This window comes from Pleurodeles waltl, chromosome 9 (assembly GCF_031143425.1).
Source record: "Pleurodeles waltl isolate 20211129_DDA chromosome 9, aPleWal1.hap1.20221129, whole genome shotgun sequence".
Classification (NCBI taxonomy): domain Eukaryota; kingdom Metazoa; phylum Chordata; class Amphibia; order Caudata; family Salamandridae; genus Pleurodeles; species Pleurodeles waltl.
In genome coordinates, this window is record NC_090448.1 from 549484151 (window position 1) to 549499669 (window position 15519).

Genomic DNA, 15519 nt, shown 5'->3' on the forward strand with positions numbered 1-15519 from the left:
TATGAAGTATTAGTAAATATACCCCTGATTGTCCCAGGGAAGCCGAATCAGAGCACGAGCCTGGACCACGAGCTCACAGAGTCCTGCCACTTTGTTACTTAACCCTAGATTTACTATTGTTAATGCAAAGGAGCACTGTGTGGAAAACTGCAGCATTGCATGAATAAAGAAAATCTGTGCATCACCAAGTCTACAAAGAGTGGCGTGCTAAACATGTCATTGGAGATAGTCTAACAAAAAACGGGGGTTAACATCAATGCTAAATATTGTGCTACAACAAAAGGGTTATAACGCAGTGTCTTGGTTGGAACTTGTAGTCAAAGTTTATCCTTGAGTACAAATTCCTGTGTGATGACAACGACAAAGGGTAAGCCGCATACAGTGTATGATTTTACTTAAATTACACTTTACGCTTTACATGATTGAATGCCAAATGATAATATGTTTTCCCTTATACACATATGATTTGGAATTAGGATTTCAGATACAACTAGGTTAGGCTATTTTAGTTGATTGGGTTTAGGTGAAATCCTAGGCCTGTTTGCTTTGGCCCCTCCCCATTATGCATCCTTTGCATACATTAGCAGGGAGTTAGTGCTGCACAATGTAAGGTGTTTGACACTCTGGCCGCGTTAATATTGGGGAAAAGTATGCTTCAGCGGGGCAGCAGATATGTCTGTCTCTTGCAAACTAAAAGTTCTTAGTATGTTATTATTTCCAATTGTTTTCTATAGCAAAGTACCTGTTCCCACAAACCAATCATAGTATTTCCTGATGTGAAAGGGCTCAGGATGATGCGTTCTAAGACCTATGTTTTATGTTAGTAATATTTGGGCCCCGTGATCATTTTCAGGTGCCAGTTTAACTGCATGCCTCAAGCCTTACTAAGGGGTGTTTCACTAGTATTATTATAGTGGTGGTCGCAATACTGAAGTTGAAATTTTGACCAGCAACAATATTGAATCCACAGTATCAACTATGACTACATTGTCAAGGTAACTAGATGCGGAGTTAAGAACACTAAAACTATACTTACCTATGTATAGTTGCCTTCATAATATAGTAGTAGTCTGTATTGTGGATACAATGTTGTTGGAGATCCAATTTGTTGACTTCGGTATTGTAATATACAGTTTTCTTTTTCTAGTTTTTGTGTATATTTATTGCTGGAAACTGCTTATTCTACATCAAGTTACAATATGCTTACTCACAAATAGTTTTCGCATACACGGTACCACATTTGTCACTTAGTACAAGCCACCTTTTGACACTGCACTGAGGAAAATCCTTATAAAAGAACTAAGGAAACACTTCCCAGGGTAGGGAATTCCACAGAGTCAAAGATAAAGCTGAATTGCATGATGTTGTACAAGGATCACCATGAAGCTAATGCCCCTGTGTCCCTCTTGTGTCCCTTCCCTTTTCCTAGGTCACTTACCCTCACTAGTCTGGCACGTTTCACCAGGTCATTGAGCTTCCTCAAGGCTGCATTTCGGGGCAGATTCTGGATGTCCTGGAACAGGTCCTGCTCCTCCAGCTCAAAGAGGTGACGGTTTTCGGAGATGAGAAGTGGTTCGGACCAGAAAGAGCCAATAAAGACCCTTAACACTTCAGGTGTGTTGAAGACTTTGCCAAGTGACCACATTAGTGCTCCATAGACCCGCATCAGTTGCTGCGTATCCACCATGTCAGCCTTGTTCAGCACCACACGGATTTTGTCTTCGTTGCCCTTCAGGGCCCTGATGGCTTCAGAAAACTCATCTGAGATCTCCAGCTTGTGGGCATCGAACAGCAGGATGATGCGGTCCACACGCTCTGCAAACCACTGGAGAACAGCAGCAAAGTCATACCCTGCGGGAGGAAGGGAAAGGTGGGTTATTTTAAATCAACTTTGGCCAATCTCATACCAATCCAAGCTTTGCTATTGGAGTAATGGTCATGTTTGTCATCTCTGGGCAAGCAGGTGGAACTGTAGATCATGGCTAAGGTGGACAGTCAGAGTAGTATGCCTGGATACATGTCAGGTTTGAGTGGGGGGGTGTATGTGTCTACCTGTGTCTGTATATGTGCGAGTGAGTCTTTGCGTGTGCTAGACTGTGGTTGTATGTGTCTCAGTGTTTGTGGGTTTCAGTGTGTGTGGGCAGAGACATTTTAAGGACTGAGAAAGGTGGGCAAAAGCCTAGGGAGTCCAGCTTCGATAGGGTCCTGTGGGAAAGTGAATTTTCTCTCTATCACACTTCTGCCTATTTCACGATCTCAACCTTTAATGTATGATTCAATATTCAGTGGCATTATGGGACTTGAATTGGCAGAAAATAAATAAAATTAAAAAGATTCAAGGTTGTTCTGAACAGGGGCCCCCTAAAAATGTTTGCCTTGAGGCCCTAAAGTCCTTAAGATGACACTTCATGTGGGGGGTGTAAGAGGTGCTATGAGCATTAATAAAGTAGTTTGTGAAGGGACAGTGGTTTACCAGTAAGGGAGTGCTGCAGGTCAGGATTGCAACACACTGGCAGAGCCGTGTGTGGGATCCACTACCGGAGTAGCAAGTGCCACAGAAATAAGCGAGGTGGCAGAGGTACAACAGTGTGTGGACTTAATCATTGGAATAGGAGGCACTGCAGGTCAGCTCTGAGACACAGGGCCAGATATATGTTTAGATCTTAGTAGTGGAACATTATGGGGTGAGGTGGAAACTGCTGTGCTTGTGTATCGTTAATGGAATAAAGGGGATTCTAGAGGTCAGGACATAGGCACAAACAGAAGAGATGTGTTTGGCTACTATTAATGGAATAAAGGGGCTTCTGCAGACCAGGACAGAGGGACAAATAGCAGTGTAGTGGGCGGTACCATTAATGGCGTAAAGGGAGTGCGGGAGGGCAGGACTGGTGTGCTTTAGCAGATCTATGCTGCAGGGGGAAATTAGGTAAGTTTCAGCAGCGGGGAAGCTGGATATTCACCAGAATGTGGTTGAATAATTTGCATATTATATAATTATATACAACACTGGAACCCATAGACAGAAGTATGCCTCCGTCCAAATCCTGCAGCCGCCTCCCCCTTTCGCCCCTTCTCTGCCCCCCTCCCCACCACGAGCACCACCAGTCCCCCGCCCGTCCTCCACTCCCTCACTCTTGGCAGCCCGGGGCCTTCAGCTGCTCAAAAGCACCAAAAAAGGAAGCCGGGTTGTTTGAGGAAAGCCTGAGAGAGTTCAGCATCATTGTTCTGTTTAACATTTGGAGAAAAAAGCATCGATGAAAAAATGACCAATGGGTCGATGTAAAGAAAGAACAATTAATCAGAGCTTATCAGTGCCACGCAGATCTGATCTCTCAACACTCTGGGGTCCACAGTGGTGGAAAATACACTTAATGTGAACGCGATTCGACCCAAAGAGTTTCTGGAAAGTTACCAAAAGCAACAGCCGAAAAATGCATTAAATTCTTTTAGACAAAAAAAATGAACGCCCTGTAAAACAACTGCGCTGCAATTACCCACCCAGCATTTACTTTCAGTGGAGCTATCGAAGGGGCTGTGCTGAGTTGGTCTAGGGTTCCACCCCAAGCCCTGAAAGAGGGGATCCCCGGGAGTGGCGGGGGAGGTTAGGGGTACACATGTAAGATATTTCATATATGATGAGCTCGGGAACATATAACTTTGCTAATTGAATGGTTACATTTTTTGGGACAGAGTCACGTTCTCTTGATGGAAAATGGAGGCTAGACAGGTTGGTATTCTCATGTAGTCAAAAACAAATTATAAACAACAACTGCAAAGCCAATAGGTCTGGAGTTGGCACACTACCATTTTTTTTTTTTTGCAAACTTGTATTGACAGTTAATAAAAGCGTTAAAGTAAATAACAAGTAAAAATGCTTCTGTCTAAAGGATGTGTGCAAATGTTTTAAAAAATAAGTAAAACATGACTCATAGCAGGAATAAATAAAAAACATTTAAATGAAGCATAATTGAAGCAGAAATTGGTTTGTCAGCACTGTCACTTAAATGGGCTACTTTTATTTGGATGTGCACAAGTGCAAAAAAAAAAAATGCTGTCACTCATATTTAAGGGAACCAATAGCTGAAGAGGGCTGACCTAGTACCCTTTGTTGAAGGATGTGTTGGAGATCAAAATGTGAATGGCACCAAGGGATAAAGAGGGCTGAACCAAAATCTCTGTTATAGGGTCGGACTGGCCGATAAGGCAGCAAGGCAGTGCACAATGGGGTGGTTTGACAAGCAGTGCCGGCCCGTAATGGGCAACAGTAGCAGGGCGGGTACACACTTGCACACTCCCTTATACATGCACACATACTCACACACATTCACACTCATTCACAATCATTCACAAGCATGCACACAGACACCCACTATTCACAAGCACATTCACACGCATACACACCTTCACAGCATATACAGACACATACATTCATAGATACATACTTGCATTTAACATTCATTAAGGACTTACTTGCTGCGGGCGGTGACATCGGGGTACAGGAGTAAAAGGCAGAACCCTTGGTATATTCCCGGAGGCTTTGCATAAAGAAGGGGCGGAAGGAAGATCCCGCTGCCTCTTCTCATAGGCTAACCTAGTCATGGATCAGCAAATAAGAGGATGACCTTTCTTACCTCATCACAGAGTGGGAGGGGGTCGAGAGTTGCTGACCCCACTTCCCTCTGTGACAAGCATCACTGATGGACAGTCAGCCCTGGGAACTTCAGGGCTTATAACTAAAGTGCGCAGGCCTGAGTCCATTAGTGAAGCTCCCCATTGCCATGAGGGGGAGGCTCACAGAAGACTTTGGCTGTGAAATCTTCATCCCGGCAAATGTTGTCTCAGACAACCAGGAGCCTGCACATTGAGCAGTACCTGGCTGCCTGACCCAAACATAAAGAGTTTCAGTCAGGTTGACCTTTCCCAGGTGTGGCAGACACTCTTTGTGTATTGGAAAAAGGTGGAGGGGAGGGGGCCCTCCACCCTTAAGGATGGGCTAAGGCTGCTGACAGGTGTGTGGGCTGTTATTTTAGCTGTTTGTGGGCCTGTTTTGTGGTCTCCAGGACCAGTTTTTACTTTTGATTTCTCTAATATTAAAACAAACATTGCTTAAAGCATGCTCAGGTCTATTCAATCTTCCATAACTTGCAAAACACTCATACAGCATGTTTTACAAGCTCAAAACTGTCCCAATTTGCAAACATGGGCCACTTTTTATCTTTCTAATTCACTAGTGAGGGGTCACTTTTATTTTGGTGTTTGGGCCTAATTTGGTCCCATTCAGACCCTGCCTTTATGTATATATTTATGTATTTTTGTTATGTTTTGGAAAGCCTGAGGCTGGCAGGATAACTTATGCCGTTCTTAGCCAAGCCTAATAATAAATACACACATATATACATACATAGGTCTTCATAACAAGGTGGCCAGATTGAGATACAGGTATTCTGGGAGCTCCATCTCTAATTCCTATCCCTCAAATGGTGAATAACTTTGCAGACCCAGAAATTGCAGCTAAAAATCCACATTTTCTGAGATTCCTGAAATTATTATGTTGATTTTACCACCTACTTTAAGGAGGGGGTAAATGACAGCAGGGGAGCATTGCGAATTGTAGGTGTTCATTGGGAACGAGGAGGGCGTCTCAGGCAAGTGAAGTTTGTCTGCTCACTCCATAGTTTTAGAAGGGGTGGGCAGGGTCCTGGCTGTACCTGTGCCTACAGCCCCTGTTTTTCTTCACATCTGATTTTGCTGGGGCGAATTAGCACCTCATGAACTGGGTCCGGTGCTTCTGGACCCAATAATTTGGGGTCCGTGAGCACTGGACTAGAGTTCTTTGTGCATATTATGCTGAGCCCACCTTAAGCCCTTGTTGTCTTGCACTGTTTACAACAATATTTTCTCTGATTTCTTTTGCACATCCACCTAAATAGAAGTGTACTTCAGTGTGAAAGCCAGTCAGATATTACTTTACTTTGCTAATAAACTTTTCTTTTCATTTTTATTCTTTCATACTTTTTCTGTGATTTTTGTATGTTTAAACTACAAGTTTAGGTCACACTAGATCAAAGTCAATAGTATCTTTTGCTTGTGACAGTAAGAACCACATTTTCTTGCACAGTACATTAAAACTAAAATCACTTTCTATATCTGGTCTAATACCACTGTCTGTCACAAAGCATTTGTACTGTTCTAGTAAAATCATTTTTTTTTTTTTCTAATGCAAACAGGTACCTGCCATGTTTAGGCAGTGTTCTTTTTATATTTGTTTCATTTTGTGGTGTATGATTGCAATACAAAATAAAAAATAACCACCGAACCAGCTTGCCAAGACTAGACCTATTGGCTTTGCCATTGCTTATTACTTTTACAATGGCTCCATGGGTCGAGTACTCCAGAGATACTGCTGTGCTTAATTTATTTTTAATTTAAAAAAATGTATGGCAAGCATATAACTGCCACCTTTAGGAGGCAGCATGTTTCCTTTTTTTCTTCTTTTCGTCTTTCTGACATATGCTTGAAATACTGAAAAAATAACCATCTCACAGGATTGTGAGGTCCAGCCCCATTGGCTTTGCCAATGCTTGTTTCTGTTGGTGACTGCTGTTCCTGCTGCTCGTGCTCAACCAGTCGGGTGGATGAGTAGCTGGCCCATCCAAAACTCCCTAGTATAAAGGCTTTGGTTACCAGCGCTTTGCTAAATCCAGAGCAATTCTGAGCTTTGTCTCATAATCTGTTGTTGTTAATTACAAGGAACCCAATTTCACTTCGGGATCCATGACCACACCTTCTACTTCAGTAGTTGCCTACCTCCTATGTTTCAGGGAATAGGGAGCAAGTATTCGGTCCTATATCCTTTCACAACTCTGTTGTGTATCCCTTTGTGATGCTCAGACTGACACAAACGCACCCTGCTTCCGTTCAAACAGAAACATAATATGTCAGTGTGTAACAAGGACAACAGATTTAACCAGGCAATCTCCTTTTATAATCAATAAACCAGCATTTTCTCTGCCTCTTGAAATTCAATTCTCCAAACAAAAGGCGATCCTCCAGAGCATTTCAATGTCATTTTTTTTTAAATGTCGCCTATGATACTGTTGCTGGGTACTGACATCCGCAATCCTAATAAACAGGTAGGACTGAAAGACACAACACTGCATCAAGCATGCCAATAGAAACAGTGACAAAGAATTCAAAACATAGACAAACCCTGATTTCACAACATCCCAACTTTTAGTATGTAAGAAATGCTGGAACCATGTGTGCAACTCTCAGAAAGCTACATATGTGACAACAGCGGATACAATATCAGGACAATAACATGTACACACATGCACATATACACACAAAGACAAAAATGTACAAGAGTCTGAACATCTTTGTAGACATCAACTCTACACTGTAGGCAAGGTGTGCTTGAATTAATCTCAGCCACTGGGGATTACACGAGGTCTCATTTCAGTTCATTGTCATTTGCTCAATGTACCACTCCACAAAGGGAACAACCATGTTGTAATCAACTTTAACCGTGGTTCAGAAAGAACAGTCTAGCCTGATCCACCAGTTACATCACTTTTGAACATAAACACAAGCCCTCCGAGATCAATTTCAACCTTGGTAGGCCTCATCAGTGAGGAGCCTACTTATAAGCCCTTGCCTGCTTTTCGGGCCCATCACTTGGGTTGAGGGCCTTTAAAAACCAAAAAAGCCCAGGCAGTGGCTAAATAAAGAAGCTTTCTGGATAAAAATACATGGACCAGAAAGGTCCTGTTTGAAGTTGGGAGACACTTCCACCAGCTGAAACATGTTGACCTGTGGACGTTTGGATGCGTAGATACTTTATAGACACCCCTTTATGTGTTTAACCTGCCCAAGGGTGGCATTACAACAAAAATGCAGTTGAAAAATATTAGGCAACAGCGTAAGAAATGTTTACCTTTTGCATTCCCAGTCCCAGTATCATGATCTTTCACGACATCAAAGTGCTCCCTATAAAATTGGGGTTGAGCCCGCCTAGTATTTTGAAATATACCGGGCGAGGATTTAATGATGAGGTGTGTCACATAGTAATATGTAGGTGAGAGTCCTCTTAAAAAAAAAAAACAGAAGTGTTTTTCTGTTTCCTGGTCCATGGAAGGCCAACAGGAATTAGGAAGGGGTCCTCTCTCTTTCCATTAATTTGTGTTTACCTTGGAGAAATGAGATACTCCAATTTGGAACTTTTCTCACTCCCTTCATGGGATAATTAGCCTCTGACCATATTCTGAACAATACCTCATCTATACGGACACCATTCCTGAATCAGACTGAGGGCCTGAGTTAGATCCTGGCAGAGGGGATTACCCTGCCACAAATGTGACGGATATCCCGTTCGCCATATTACGATCCCATATTATTCCATGGAGATCGTAATACGGCAGACGGGATAACCATCAAGTTTGTGACGGAGTAATCCCTTCGCCAGAATTTAAATCAGGCCCTGAGTCCCAAATTCCCAATCTGGCACTTTTTAATTGTACCTTCCTCCTTATGACTAAGCTGTAAGCACCTCATCTAACATTCAAACATGTACAAGTGCTGCGTTTTTCCTCATTTCAGGGTTGCCCGGTACTCTCCTGTGATGTGTGATTTGTGATGACTGCTCCCACCCCTGGCATTTAAGTCGGCAGCATTTTATAGGGAGTTTTGAGACCATATTTACAATATGAAAATCAGAAATAAAGTTTTAGAAATACAAGGTGATGTTGGCTAAAAAGCCTTACGGGCTGAAAGCATCACACAAGTCATAGGGCTTCTTTGCAGGGATGTCTTTTTCAGGCGGAGGGACGGATTGCAAGTCTTCATTAAACTACAACGAAAACATACAGACAAGTCCCTTGCTGGCAATTGATCTAATGTCCTAAGGGGGTCCTACAGCCAGCCCGATTGTTTAGCTAACAGAACTAAGCATGCTGGTTGGTAGTTGTAGTTTTACATTCCCATTAGACATATCTGTGGGGTGAAAAAAACTGAACTATCTGAAAGTGACCATATGTCATGAGACTCGTTAATAATATTACTACCCAACTCAATGGCTTCCATTTTATCAATGTCGGAAGAATGAAATCCGACAGGTATTCAAATGCAAGCCAAACAGGTCACAAGGAGATGCTAGCAGGAGGGTTACATAATGTGCAAAATACTTTCCAAGGCTGCATCGAATGACCTGCAAGTTTCTGCACCACATCACTGATCCTTCGAACTACAATACCAGTAATTGAACTTGTGTCCTACAGATTAACCACATCGTTGTGCAGAATACGGTCGTATGTTACATGTAAATATGTTCTTGCGAGAGGGCCTTTTTCCTTGGCAGGTCATGTGGCAACTTAAGATAAATGTGGTGCTTGCCCGCACAGTCTGAGAGGCGTTTGGGCGGTCAGGGGGCAGGGGCCCTAGGTGAGGCTGACAGGAAGACACATGGGTTGTGAGGACCAGGAAAAGACTATAGGAATACTAGGGTTGTTAACGGGGCTGTAGGTGTCACAGAGCAACAACGTGGGGCTCAAATTGATGGTCTGGGGACTCGCAGAAGACTTGCAAGGAGTAGCAAATGAAGTCTTAGGGTCCCTGGTGGTTGCTATGGACGGGAGGAGGGTGTGTGAGGGTCTCCTGGTGCTAGGTGAGGGGCTGTGATTGCTGTCTGAGACAATGTGATGGAGATCATAGGTCTTTTCGAGATTAAGTCACTGTCTTTTAAGGCTGGCTAAGGCTTTCTTGGGTCCACTAAAGATAACTAAATAGTGACTTTTGGTGTGTTATTAGCATGTTGGGATGTCTATAGAAAAGAGGAGATCCGATAGAAAGAGCCTTATTCACTTCTGAGTGCTGTGTGAGGGCTGCTGGTGTTGTTTTAGGACTGGCAGAGGGTCTCTGAGGATGACTGAGGGCCGACTGATGTTTACCCAATGCCCAGCTTGGAATCTCTTAGTGTCGGCTGAGGGTATTTAGGGCGCATGAGCATCTCTGAGGGCCATAAGAGGGTCCATGAACACTTTTACTGTAATGAAGCTGGTGGGGGGGGGGTGGTGTGCATCACCACTGAATATCATGTTCGATCTACTGCCTTGGAGGTTAGCTCCAAACAAACACCATTTAACTTCTAACACACTAAGAAGCCATTTTTCAAGGTTCACTGTGTTAAAACATTCTAGGCTACGTCACCTGGTGGGACCAGCCAAATTCTGTTTTACATAAAGGGTGCTCACCATAAAAAAAGATTGAAGACTAATGCCTCAGGCAGAAAATCTCACATATCTCTTAAACAGTGCCGATTTACTCTATAGCTGGGTATGGTGGTCCTCCCAATATCACTTATGGCCTAGACTCGCCACGCTCAAGCATGAAAGAGAATACGTTTGAGAGAGCACCATATAAACACCCAACATGACATATCATAGCTATATAATTTTGGGACGTCCCAAGTCATTCCCATCACCAGTATCCACACAATGTATCAGACTCCATATATTACATTTAGTGAGTGATTTCATGCACATATATTCCTCCAGCCATTATGAGATGCCAAACAAACACAACATCCCTCATATAGCCATTACTGGCATAACATTAATACTTAACAGCATGCCCGCTAAGTATTCATCTGCATCACAAAGAGATTGTGCTATCTAATAATAGCATCACACATATCTCCAAAACATCAGACATGCCATACACCCAGCAGCACCATGCTCAGACAATTCCATAAAACAAGGCATTGTGCTACTTACTATCAAAATATTTGCAGAAGCAATTGGTAAAAACCTCCAACATCACCTATTTCACTCTAATCACGCACCCAAAGATCAAAGAAGACATTTCCAATCAGACACCCAATGGGAACACAGATGGTCCCTTGGAATATGAAACTCCCACCCAACCTCACAGCACGAAGGATACAACAACACAGTCCCACAGGTTATCATGCTGCGATTCAGACTCTGGTCAGTGATGGAAAAATCGGAATTTTGTAGAAGGAACTCTGGGAAGCCAACAGTTTAATCAGGCCATACTAACAGTAGATGGTGTGCTATACAAATGCAATATTCTCTATGTTGTGATTCTGAGCTAATATGAGTAGACCTGTTCGGTAATTGCAACAGAGGTTGGGGCCAGGAGGTCTTCTCTCATTTCTACTGATGTCTGAATCTGGGCTCAGATGTGGACCTGGCACTTTATGGCATGTGGGTAGCATAGTGGCGGCACCCCCCACCTCATCGCCCACCCAGATCCGACAAACTAAGGCCACACCAATTTTGCTTTTATGGAAGAACTGAGGCCACAGTTTATTAGGCAATTTTCAACTTACAAGCGATCCTTCAACCACCATTTTCAGTTTTTCAAAGAGCTATGGCCCTTCTTTTCATGGGCCTCCGAAGCACTGTGCCCTACATTCAGTGCCGGGCAGTCTGCCCCAGGTGCCCTATCACCTTGGGGTGTGTAACCATTCATTTGCATTCAGGGCAAGCGTCTGCTTCCAGCCCCATCCAGAATGAGCCTGTGCCCTCCTTGTCACGGCCCCAAGCACTGTGCCCTACATTCAGTGCTGGCCAGTCTGACCCAGGTGCCCTATCACCTTGGGTGTAACCATTCATTCACATTCTGGGAAAGCGTCTGCTTCCAGCCTCAATCGGGTGACCTTTCACTTCCGGTGCATCCACTCAGTTCCTTCCGGGTAAGCATCTGTTTCCAACCCAGCTGGGTGACATTTCACTTCCGGCACCACCACACCTTCTTTTCGGGCAAGCGTCTGCTTCCAGCCCACCGGGTGACCATTCACTTCCGGTATCACTATTCATTTCATTCAGGGCAAGTGTCAGCTTCCAGCCCAAGAATGAATTGATATCCTGGGTGCTGACTGTCACCTGTTTGTGGCCTGTTCCTCTCCAGTAACCTGCCAGGTCTATACACCAAAAGGACCTCCTGTAAGTCTCCTATGCCTCTGCGCCAGTTCTCCCTTAGAGTACTCAATCGTTACCCCTTATCTTCTCTGCGGGCAGGTGACCTCTGAAGAATCCCCAGGAGAAAGAGGGCCCCATGCCAGGTGCCCGCCGTTAAATACCTTCCATGCCCCAGCCACATTCTTATTGCTAAATTTACGACAGGGCTGGACCCAGTGTCCCACTTCTTAACCAGTAACCTCCTTGCCTGCCTTATCTCCCACCCTTACACCCACAAAGTCCGGGTTCTGCTCCCCGGGGGTGGCCTCCACTAAGGCTCTTGGTCCAGCCATAGAGCACAGCCTGTTCTCCTTTTTCCAATCCCCATTGGCTGACTCACCCGAAGGTGCAGCAGGGATGAGGCAATACTCTAGTTCTCTTGCATGAGGATGCTGTCCCGCTCTTTCTGTCTCCATATCCTGGAAGTCACCCTTGAGGTAGCCAGGCGGCTAAAAGAACCTCTGAAGACATACAAATATGAGATATGTAGAAAATATATTTTCGTGTAATATAGGACTTAATAGGTCATTATTTGTCAAGGGCAATACCTTATTTAAAGCCCTCGATTCTGAGTTATAGGCCGAAAGAGTATGGGAGGTAGAGGGCCTTTATCAACTCATATACCCGAGATAGAAGGACTACAAAGTTAATAAGACATTTCACTCACTAAGGATAGAACGTTCGAAATTTAAAAAGAAAAAAACAGAAAGATAAACATTCGAACGTCGGCATAGAATATCTATACCATCTATTATTGGCCTTAAGCCACTCCAATGTATTCCATGGGGTTCTCAAAATTCCAGTGTTCTACTGTAGCCTTATAGCCCACTGGCAAGGGCTTTACCTGTTGTAAAGGCCCCCAACCAGAGTTCTGCGGCTCGGGTCTATAAAGAGAGAGAGCTCAAAATTCTAATATTGTTATCTAACATAAACCTTTCAATGTTTCGGAAATAATTGGATGGGTATACCATTTGCATGCTCCAGCTTTCACGGAGCACTGGGAGACAACGATGGAGGGAACACTGATCAGGTGTGCAGGCCCCACCGGAAGTAGGAAAAGGACGCTGGGAGACACAGGTCTTGCTCCACGAAATGCCGGAGCTTCTGGGCTTGCCCAGGAAAAGCTGAAATAGTACCTTTTCAATGGGACAAGGACGCTACAGCACACAACCGATTGTGGTGCTAACAATAGGCAAATTAAAGTCTGCGGTGCTACAGGCGCTGTGTGTGTTATTGCTGACAACCACACCTGCTGCCTGTGTAGGCGCAACAGAAACTATACCTCCACTACTACTGTAGTTGCGCTAAAAGTGATTACAAGGACAGCAAGTACTCTGGGTCTGTTTGCTACAGGTACCATACAGGTACTGCACCCTCGTACCGCTAGTTACATTACTGCACTGGACTGACCACAACAACAGTACTTGCATTGAGTAAAGGTGCATCTGGCACGCACATGCCCGTACTGACAACAAGCACAGAACCTACTATAGCTATAGTTATTGAGGTAAGAGTAACTGGCATGAACTACAGTTATGGTGCTTGCACTGGGTGTTACTACACTATGCACGATCCCAGCTCTGGATCTGTTGACCCGAGGGGCGGTGTTGTGCTGTAGTTTATTACTGGACATGGTCTAGGTCTAATTGCAGCAGACACTGGACCTTCTGAGTGTTATCCTCTGTCTTCTCCCACATGGCCTCCTGTCCATCTTATCTTCATAACTCTCTATACATCTCCCCTCCAATACATCTCCATGGTCCTCAGCACAAACCATCGCTATTCCTTCTTGCCTTGTCAGCCCAAAGACCTGTCGCACGCAAATCCACAATAAATTGACCCACAGGATTTTCCCACTCACCCCGCGACATTAGGGGCCTGCTTCGAGCACCTGATTCCTCAAACAGTGGTCGGTGTCGGTTAGGAGCTCTATGCCATTGGGTTGCAATCTTTGAAAATATTTTATTAACAAGAACCCATGGGGAGTGAATGAGCCTACAGTGCGGAATGTTATTTTTAATTCATAAAGCCATCTGCTGTGAATGTATATAGCATGGATGCATTAGATTAAACAAAAGGTAGTCTTTCCACTATTTTAACAGGGGGCAAGACTGCTCAGGCAGCCAGGTCCAATTGCCCCGTTAAAATGCGGAATTTTGAGGAAGCCGGTTATTTGGGGAGTGCCCAAATAAATGTTTTGTGGCCTCCCCCACATATATTTCTCCAATCCTTTCCTCCTCCCTCACATACAATTCCATTTGAACTTACTCTCCCTTCCCCACATACACACCACTCCTCTACCCCTTCCCTCTAATCATCAAACTCTGCCACACACCTCCTCTTCCAAAAACATCCTTTATACCCCATACACAACTTTCTAAAACACACTCCTACTTCTTCACAAACGACTTTTCTTCTGCACACTGTCTTCACACTAAACACAGGTTTCTGCTCCACAAAGAACTAGGAATAGCAAGGCTAATCCCTATTATACTGTTTCAGGTCTGGCTTTTACCTCCGTAGGATTCTGTGACCGATTGTTTCCAGATATTTTAAATATACATAGAGTGGGCTTGGGATCCTCCCAGAGGATATTTCTCTCTCACCTCATGCTGTTGGCTGATGGAAGTATCATTCTGCTTCATGCGGAGTACTTGCATTGCAATGAAGTAGAGACTATTTCAAATCTCAAAAGTATTCGGAATCATTATGCATTCTTTGTGCTAATTCCGAGAATCATTGCGTGCAGAAAACAATAATTTTTAGGTTGAGCGCTCAAGCACACTGGTCTGTTGTAATCTATCTGTGGGCTTTTAACCACACCCACCCCGTGCCCATCACTATCACTCATTCATGGGCCTGCCTTTTAAAAATCCTTTGTTATCCTTGGTAAATGATTTACGTTTGTCCCTCCTTGTGGCAGTTTTGTTACCGCCTTGGCCATCGACCCTGTTACATGGATAATTGCTCTTTTGCTGATTCATTTAATTGCGAGCGAACTTCTTTTTCCTTTAGTGTCTATCCTTCACGCTTATGCTCATGGCGGCCTTTGCACTTTGAATCAGTTCGCTTATGTCAACTGTTTTACTTTTCATTTTCAATTTGTGTGGCAAGAAAAGCCCAGTTAGGAATTTACAGTGCCAATGGCTCTAACTCGAGCAAACGCGAGACCCATTGCATTGCAAATGCTTGTTTATTTGATGTTTTACTGCAACAGGCTTTTTTAAACTCAAATTTCAGGCTTTGCCAATTCTTGTTTCTATTTGTGTGTTGCTTCCTCTGACATATTTCCCATTACAGTACTCCAGACGCCGTTACTTTTTCTGATTCTCGTGATGATATGCCTCTTTATTTTTGAAAGTACAAACAACAAAGGAAAGCATTTTTGTTGTTAGAATATTTTTTATTTTCCCAGTTTTTCCATTAATATGGATATTTCAGACTGTTTGTGTACTACAATATTGTAGTCGAAATATCGACCTACATAAATATTTAATCCACCATATGACTACCAAAGTATTATAAATAAAAGTATAGACAG

General features: G+C 43.7%; 1 protein-coding gene across 1 annotated transcript in view; it reads right to left on the reverse strand.

Moving 5' to 3' along the window:
• Positions 1 to 15519, reverse strand: part of EHD2 (EH domain containing 2) — a 179407-nt gene that overhangs the window by 92238 nt on the left and 71650 nt on the right. The window contains exon 3 of the mRNA XM_069207478.1: positions 1439 to 1851. Coding sequence (XP_069063579.1) covers positions 1439 to 1851 — 413 coding nt within the window. The remainder of the gene's footprint in view (positions 1 to 1438; positions 1852 to 15519) is intronic.